At 36.9% G+C, this 9,091-nt stretch overlaps 2 protein-coding genes across 3 annotated transcripts; one reads left to right on the forward strand and one right to left on the reverse strand.

The window, feature by feature from the left end:
* The first annotated feature begins 1,050 nt into the window (after positions 1-1,050).
* LOC130991888 (aquaporin TIP1-2-like) lies at positions 1,051-2,270 on the forward strand. Its single transcript, XM_057916336.1, has 2 exons — positions 1,051-1,487; positions 1,705-2,270. Exons 1-2 carry the CDS (start codon positions 1,104-1,106, stop codon positions 2,077-2,079), a joined length of 759 nt encoding a protein of 252 aa, XP_057772319.1. The 5' UTR covers positions 1,051-1,103; the 3' UTR covers positions 2,080-2,270.
* A 2,259-nt stretch (positions 2,271-4,529) lies between these two features.
* LOC130991886 (transcription factor MYB59-like) lies at positions 4,530-5,969 on the reverse strand. 2 transcript variants are annotated; one of them, XM_057916331.1, is made up of 3 exons: positions 5,678-5,969; positions 5,415-5,544; positions 4,530-5,318 (listed from the first exon to the last, which is right to left on the reverse strand). In XM_057916331.1, the coding sequence occupies exons 1-3, from the start codon at positions 5,796-5,798 to the stop codon at positions 4,763-4,765; spliced, it is 807 nt and encodes a 268-aa protein (XP_057772314.1). In that variant the 5' UTR covers positions 5,799-5,969; the 3' UTR covers positions 4,530-4,762. The 2 variants fall into 2 exon arrangements, with proteins under 2 accessions (XP_057772314.1, XP_057772316.1); XM_057916333.1 differs by having other exon boundaries at positions 5,646-5,969.
* Positions 5,970-9,091: the final 3,122 nt, after the last annotated feature.

Below are 9,091 nucleotides of genomic sequence, written 5' to 3' on the forward strand. Positions count from 1 at the left end.
AAAAAAAAAAGCATCTTCACCGGTGATCGGTGTAATATATCATAAAATTGTATATTATATTAATAAATTAATTAAATAATAATCAAGTCAATATAAACTAAACCAAATATCCAAACAACATACAAACTACACACCCTAGCTCGATAGAACTTGAACTAATGACTTTTTAAAAAATAAAGACTTTGGTGCTTGAACTAATTAAGCCTCCGCAACACAATATTCCCTCTATCCCACTTGACTAGCATTTTTTTTTTGAATTGTCTCATTCTACTTAGTCTGTTTTCTTTTTAGGTAATAAATTTTCACTTACAATAAATATGAATCTACACACATCTTTACCCATTTTTTTTATATTATAATTTCACTCTCTTAAATATCGTGTCTAAAAAAATTAGGTTAAGTAAAGCGCGACAGAGGAAGTATGTATTATTTAATAAGTATTGAAAAGTACAAGTCAATTAATAAAGACTATTATAATATGATAAAAATTAACAAGCTATATAGAAAAATAGAGTACAGTTTCGGCTGCAGTTGGGAGTATTCAATTGCAAATTAAATTTTAAGTTCGGTATAGGACATGCATGATTACTTTGTTCGTGTTACATTTGCATGTTGTATCTCATATTTTACTTTTAAGATGTACACAAATATACATTTCTGATGTCATATAAATAAAATAATAATATAATCAAGTGAACACCTATCAATAATAATAAACCAAAATATGTAAAAAAAACCTACTCTCGCAGCCCTAATGTAAGTTATGTAACATAGCACGTCCCTTTCACAACAACAAATGGTCGGCTCAATCAAAATACCAAATTTTTATTCAAAATCATTTGTGGACCAAATTATATTACCAACTCATGGTCGGCTATTTTGATCCCCACAATCATCGAATTATGAGTTATAATTGGACAGCCTAATCCAAAATGCCACGTGTCGTCATCACAACGAATTGGAGGCACCCCCTCCCCACCCCACCCCACCCCACCCCACCCTTCCAAGTAACATGGAAGTATAAATAGAGCCATTCTAGAGCAAACCTACGACATCAACAAAATAACACACTACACTTCTCAACTAAACAAAATCAGTGAAAAATGCCACTTGCAAAAATCGCCGTGGGATCGCCGGCCGAGGCGAGCAAGCCCGACGCCCTCAAAGCCGCGGCGGCGGAGTTCTTCTCCATGCTCATCTTCGTCTTCGCCGGAGAAGGCTCCGGCATGGCATTCGCTAAGCTCACAGACGGTGGCGCCAGCACGCCTTCCGGCCTCATCGCTGCCGCCATCGCCCACGCCTTTGCCCTCTTCGTGGCAGTCTCCGTGGGCGCCAACATCTCCGGCGGCCACGTCAACCCGGCCGTCACCTTCGGCGCCTTCGTTGGCGGTCACATCACTTTGTTTAAGAGCATTCTGTATTGGATCGCTCAGCTGCTCGGATCCGTCGTTGCATGCTTACTTCTCAAATTCGCCACCGGTGGATTGGTAATTAATTAACTTATTTCATCATCACATTATTAAAAAGTGATCACATAATTTCAATGTTTTAAATAGGGTGGTAAGATTTCTAAATAAGTGAAGGATCGATCTTGCACTAATAGGCGATTGACCCTTATAAACACAAAAAGGTTTAACAACATACTACAATTCAATTATAAGTCAAATTGAATTCTTGTTTTCTCACACAATTTTTTTTTTGCAGGAAACGTCAGCATTTGCAGTTTCATCGGGAGTTACAGTGTGGAATGCAGTGGTGTTTGAAATAGTGATGACGTTTGGGTTGGTTTACACTGTGTATGCGACTGCAGTAGATCCAAAGAGAGGCGACATTGGCACAATTGCGCCTATCGCCATTGGTTTCATAGTTGGCGCCAACATCTTGGCCGGCGGCGCATTCGACGGCGCCTCCATGAACCCCGCCGTGTCGTTCGGCCCAGCCGTGGTGAGCTGGACGTGGAGCAGCCACTGGGTGTACTGGGTGGGCCCCTTCGTCGGCGCCGGAATTGCGGCTCTTGTTTACGAGGTCCTCTTCATCAACCAGAGTGACCATGACCAGCTGCCTGTCGCAGATTACTAAACACTATGTTTAGTTAGTTGTAATTTCATTTATATGTGTGGTTGAATTGAATGTCGCTCTCCACTAATTTTGAGAGAGGGAAGGTAAGGGCTGTGGGTATTTCATCTCATTTTGTATGTCTTTTAATTTGCTGTGTTTTAATTATGTAATGTCATCAAATGTTTTGAAATTATGTCGTGGGGTTTTGTTAAGGCTGCTTCCATCTATGCCAAATATGCATTAATTACATAAACTTGTGTCACATATATCGGCTTAAGGGAATACAAATCCAAGTTAGAGGAAAAAATAAGGAAAACAAATGGCATATATGTAATTTACTCAAACTTGTAGTTTGAACTCATTAACGAATCTCCAATAAAATTGTGAATGAAAATGATGAAGAAAAATAGATTCAACCACAGCACCACCTCAATACCCCTCGATGATCTTATAAATAACTATTCTTGGCATCATCGAAGACAAGTTATAGGACAAATGACTCATGACCAGCCTAACAGAGTGTTAAGCGTACACATGTTTTATTTTATTTTGATCTCATTTAAATTACATGCACACGTGCGTGGTTATATATATAAAAATGATATTATTAATGATGAGTTTGATCTCGTTAAATGAAAGAGATAATATTCAATTCTAGCATTAATTTCTCGTATAATAAAAGGAAATTTTATCTATATAAATAAAAATATGAAAATAATAGTCACTTTTGACTATTATGCCCTCACATGTTAAACAAATTAATAATTGTGGTAGATTAGTATTATTTTTTTTTTGGTGGGCATAATTGCGGTGGAATTGAATGGTAAGTTAAACAATTAAATGTAGCGTTATCAGCCCTCGGTTCGATGTTGGTGTGAAAAAGATTGAGCCATGGACTACAACGCTTTTATATATCAAAAGTCAAAACAGTGGAACTACAACGCTTTTATATATTTGCAGTTTGGCTACACTGTGCTGACTACGGCTGTTAAAATCATGGATCACGAAGAAGTTCGTAGAAAGAATATATATATATATATATATAGGGGATGGATCAATAAAGAATGCTAAATGTAGAAGGAAACAACGAAGGCTGAATAACTCAATACATTTACTGAATAAATCACGCGAGCGCATGAACGAAAAATGTACGTGTTTATTCAGTAAAATAACTATTCGTGCGGTCGCGTGATTTATTCGGTAAATTTATTGACTTATTTAGAACGAAACATAGTTACTTTTTCATAGATCCCAACCCTATATATATATATATATATATATATATATATATATATATATATATATATATTGGCAGTAAAATTCCAGGTTTAATTCTTTTATTAATATCTCAAACAATATTTTTTGGCCTTTTGTTCTCTCTCTATTGATTAGAATTTGAATGTTTTTTTTTTATATAAATTAATAGTATTAGATAAAGAAATTAAAAGATCGCATCATAGGGAACTCGAACCCAAGAACTTTGACCTTAAACATTAACCCCTTACCGTTTGGCCAACACATGCACACATTAGATCAATTTGAATGTTGATGTTGCATGCGGAGTGTCATGTAGTAGGATTTTTCTATTTTTATTTCAATTTTTACTATCGGATGTTTGGGATTTTGCTTTTCTTGAAATGGCAGTGTATTTAAAAAAAAAAAAAACTATATGAAATACTTGTTGAATAATGTCATTTTTCTCGTTTAATATTTATATTATTATAATTGCTCTTGTGCAAATTATATTTGATTATATAGTATCCCGTGTGAGAATTTAGGACAACCACCATGTTTCATGTTATTGTATGACTATTGAAAGTAATCCTAATGCATACTTTTGGATAAAATTGTTACAATTAGAGACATTATATAACAATATCTGATGACTTAGTTTATAAGATTTAATTTCCACAATGGAAAGCTCAATCAACTCAGATTATTATATCTGAGTGATAATTGTTGGAGCGACGTGGATCACCAGTATGTATGGGGGAAAACTTAAAATAAGCACTACTTTAGCATTTTTAGTAAATGGTCCCACATATATCTTTTGTATAAATTGAAAAGGCTATGGATGAATACCACCCCACTTTCCTAAAGTTACCGCAAAGCACCCCAAATTTTTTTTTTTTTAAAAATTGTCCCCATTACTTTACACTCTTACTAGGGAACACACCGATAATTGATTTAAAACATTGACATTCGTGTAGATCATACTTTAATTCTTGAATGCTATTTTTGTTTATGCTATGGTTTCTACATTGTTACACAAAAATATGATCACCTTACCTTGGCTAAATTATAGTAATTAAAACACTTTTCATCTATTGTCCTATATATGTTGTGGTAACCTAATCTGGAAGTAGACTTAGATAAAGTTTGAATTTAATTAAAGAAAGAAGCCTATCTATATATACTAAATTGATTTGACAGATATATTTTATATGAAGGCAAAAACCTAGCTACCATGATTGAGCATGAAACAAACTTGTTTATAGCGTTCACACATTAGATGCATGATTTGATTACACTGACTTTAAACAGAAAATGCTGAAGAAACACATTAGAAAAGTAGCCTAAATCAAAATATACAAGGAGAGCTAATTACAACCCCCATTCCCTTATGACACCTACTTACTTGTATCAACAAATTCTCCTCTCTTCTTTATCATCATATCATGTAAAATTAAAACTTGTTTTCTAGTTAGCCAATCATATAATTGCAAAAAGGGAAAGATTGAAAGTGATGATCACCCACAGGCTGCTGCTGCTGCTGCATCATCAACATCTTGCTTTCTTCTTCACTCATACACCACAAGGAGTCATTTGGGCAGTAATCCCATATGGGAGAGGCCACTGTCTGTGCGGTGAGCGCGCAGTTCTCCTCCGGAAACTCGAATTCTTTCCATAGATCATCCATGGAGTAAACCTTGCTCCCTTCTTCCACCACCAAACTCGCAGCAGTTGCGGCTAGTTCCACCCCACCGGTGTCGTAAAAACTCCGCTCCCCCTCGGCCCCCGCTGGCTTCCCCTTGGCCGGGGCAGAGTCCCCCGGCCTAGGGCTGTTGGGGGCGGACGAGGAGGAGGAGTTGGAAGATGAAGATGAAGACGAAGAAGAAGAGGTAGTCGAAGACGACGAGGAAGAAGAAGAGGCTTTCTTCTTCTTGCTCTCTTGAGCCTTCTTCCTCATGTGGGTCCTCCAGTAGTTCTTGATCTCGTTGTCCGTGCGGCCGGGCAGTTTCCGGGCAATCCTCGACCACCTACATTCGATCAAATCAAACATGGAAGAAACCAAGGTTAATTAGGGCAAATTAAATTAAAAGAAGAATGAAACAAGTAGTATTATATATATTGACCTATTTCCCCATTTGGATTGAAGCTCGACGACGAGACGCTCCTCGTTGGGAGTCATTTTGCCTCGTTTGAGGCCCGGGTGAAGGTAGTTAACCCACCGCAGCCTGCAGCTCTTGCCGGTTCGTTTCAAACCTATAACAAAAGAAATAATTTGAACTCTTTTGTTAAATTATTTTTCTTGTTTTTCTGTTTTTTTTTTTGGGGACGATGGCCGTTGCCCTAAACAGGCCTACCTATATATTGTGTCTCCCGCCAACCTTCAAACCTGAAACTTTTGCAACGAAATCCCATCGGCGATCACCAAATAAGTTCACGTAGAAAACAAGCTGAGTATCTTCTTGTTCAGTCCATGGCCCTTTTCTCACTTCTTCTTTCTCCATTTTCATCTTCTTGATATCTTTGTGTGTGTGTGTGGGGGTGGAGAATTGAGATGGTGTGAGGGGTGATTATGTGTGTATATATACTGGGCATCTCAGCGTGTGGTAGTGGGTTTGAATTGAGTAAGTTAATGAGAGATTTGAATGTGATGGAAGAAGGGATCAGCACCATACATGTGGTTTGCAATTAAAATTTTATGATTGATAGGAGAATGTGGCTATATGATGCAAGCCCATTATAAAGTGCGTTTACCTTTTTTCATTTTTTATCTTGCTTTACTTTTTTAACTATCTTGAATTTTTATAATTAGGCTGATATGTTGATGAGTAACTTTGATACATAGCCCTCCCATTTTTCACAGCACTTCCTTACAAAGTAATCTATTCAAGCCTTGTGGTAAAGATTATAATAATATATGTTACTATTTCTTTTTGGACTAAATGCCGATCGATTTCTGTTAATAAAAAATATACGCAAGTGTCGACTGATATTTGAGATTTTTTATTAGGTGTCGGCCCGTTAGTGCCAGATTAATTTATTTTGAGACACAAATAAAAATAAAAAGAAACGATGAGTATTTTTTGTAATCAACTTTAGTTTATGATATTTTCAAAAAAAAAAAAAAGAGAGTCTAAAACAGTGGAATAAAAGGTGAAATTTATTATTATTATTATTATTATTATTATTATTATTATTATTATTATTATTATTATTATTATTATTATTATTATTATCCATTTCATTTACGTCAATGATGTCGTGATGCCGATTGTGGTGGTGGACTCGAAAAAAGAAATATTGGTTAATTAGCTAAGAAGAATCCAAAAAGGGCCAATCTTTCATTTCCTTAGAGACGAAGTTGAATATTCTGGCCGGAAAATAAGATATAAAGGAATTATTTTCACAAATAAAAAATAGGAGAAAACAATAGTAATATTCTTCTTATAGGGCCCAAGAATATATATAGAGTAATGACATAAAAGAGGCAGGGGGAGATAATATATGTTTCTACGGGATTCTGTTGGAATATAAGCTCGCGGGCGTAGTACAATGTAACACAGAAATGTAGGAGATGAGAATACAAGGGAAAAACTGTATTGAAATTACAATCTAATAAACCAGGAAAGGCAGCCAAGTCGAGGAGGGTCCTCTGTCCGCAAGACGAGATACGCCCCGGTAGTGCTCTCGGTTTGGCGTGTCGTCCCCAAAGATGAAACGGCTTCGTCTCGTAGGTAGCAGCACCGCAGACCAACGAGCTCCGACGAACTGGAACGAGGCGAGAACAGAACTCAACAGATGCAGTATGCAGAGTATCAGAGTGATGTTGCTTGTGATGATTTTCAGGTGTAAAATGATGCATGGAGGCTGTCCTATATATAGGCACAGTCCACATCAATAGGGGGAGCCTGCGGAGTTAATACCATTGATGGTATTCAAATGGTGTCGGGAGTTAGCAGCAACAGAAGTAACAGCCCTGCTGTTTGAATCTGCCATGACTCCTCCGACAGCAGTTACAATGTAACAGTACGTGGGAAGCTTCCTGGGAGACCAAGGGTCCTCCCGGGCCAAGCCCTAGTGGGCTTCGTGTGCATGCGCGTAGGCCCAACCAAGTTGGGCCTCGTCCCCTTCGAACCAAGTTTTCGTTGGTCCAAAAAGATAAGGGTCGATGTGGGCCTAGGGTAGGCCCAAAGGCCAGCCCAAAGACCAATTGCCAAGATCCAAGTCCACGGCCGCGCGTCGGGTGACAGGGACGGGACGGGACCGGGGCCGGGTGCCGGGGGCCGGGCGACGGGCGTCGGGGCCGGGGCCGGGGCCGGGCGTCGGGCGACGGGGCCGGGCCAGGCGGGCGGCGGCGGCGGCGCGCGCGTGTGGGCTGTGCAATAAATGTGATCCACATTCCGATGTGGGATAAGCATTAAATCTTATTTAATGCTTATCTTTCCCCACAGCTCAATGTTTCAAGTACCCAACTTTAAACAATTATTTCTCACTCACCGGAAATCGGTTTTGAGTAAATAAATATACTACGATCATCTACTCGGAACGTAGATCGATCATGTCCCATTTAATTATGCTAAATTAAATGTTTTCGGTACTCGAAAAATTATCAAACATTGGTTACTCACAACCAATTTCCAACAGATTCTGTATGTATATTGTGAATGATAAATCACAAGAGGTAGTTGATTTTAAGTTTTGCATAGATTATGATTTTTTTTAGAGCAATAGATTTTGATATTGATATTTCTTTAATTTACAAAATTGTCATTGAAAATGATTGAAATTAATTTCAAATCTATTTATGAAGATTCATTTTTCAATATAAAAAAATAAATATGTTTGTACTATATGTTTTGTGAATATTATTTCTAACCACTCAAAATAGAATTATGACACAAAATGATAAATGCAACGACTACGGGCAGCCAGCACCTGCCCAGCACTTGCGACAGCATAATTAAAAGATAAATATCTCCAAAATTAACTTGGATTTTGTAGTCTTGACTCCTAATTATGGTCCCTCCGTCCCATAAATCTTGACACGTTTGGTTTCAGTACGGGAATTAAAAAATTGTGGATTAGTGTTTTAAGTGTGTAGGTAATAAAGTATAAAAGTGATAAAGTAGGAAAGAGAATGCACGTAATTAAGACCCCTTATTTTTGGGACTAATTATTACTTTATTTATAAATGTGTCAAGATTCGTGGAACGACTTAAAAAGGAATATGTGTCAAGATTCGTGAGACGGATAAAGTTTATATTTTCCACATTAGCTAGGTTATAAGTGATTGGTGGAATTGTGTCTATTTTTCTTTTTCATGTATTATTCACGTCGCAGTCATGGAAAATTCTAATTTGCTAAAGATAGAAATATGCTGGAATTTTCCTTTATTGTGCAAAAAATAATAAAAAAAATATAAAACATTCTCCTCGGTATATATTTCGTCAACCAATAATATACTCCATTTCAAGAAATTGTTTTAGCTTCTTTTTTGTGTGCGTGTGTGTTCATAGGTACCCATAATTATATAGCCTCCATCGATCCCATTAGAAATAGTCCCCTTTTAATTATCACATAAACTAAGAAAATATATTTAATATTTCTTAGAAAATATAATTTAAATAGTAATTATTTTATTGTACTCTTATTCATATATTGCTCCATGTGTATGTTGTTTTAGTAAAAGAAGGTTTTAAGACAATTCAAATAAAGCAAGTGATCAACTATATATATTGTGGGATCGATATTTCTGAAAAGAAATACTACTATAAGACCGATTTAATTAATGAGACAGAAAGAG

The sequence above is a fragment of the Salvia miltiorrhiza genome, chromosome 7 (assembly GCF_028751815.1).
Source record: "Salvia miltiorrhiza cultivar Shanhuang (shh) chromosome 7, IMPLAD_Smil_shh, whole genome shotgun sequence".
NCBI classification, from domain to species: Eukaryota; Viridiplantae; Streptophyta; class Magnoliopsida; order Lamiales; family Lamiaceae; genus Salvia; species Salvia miltiorrhiza.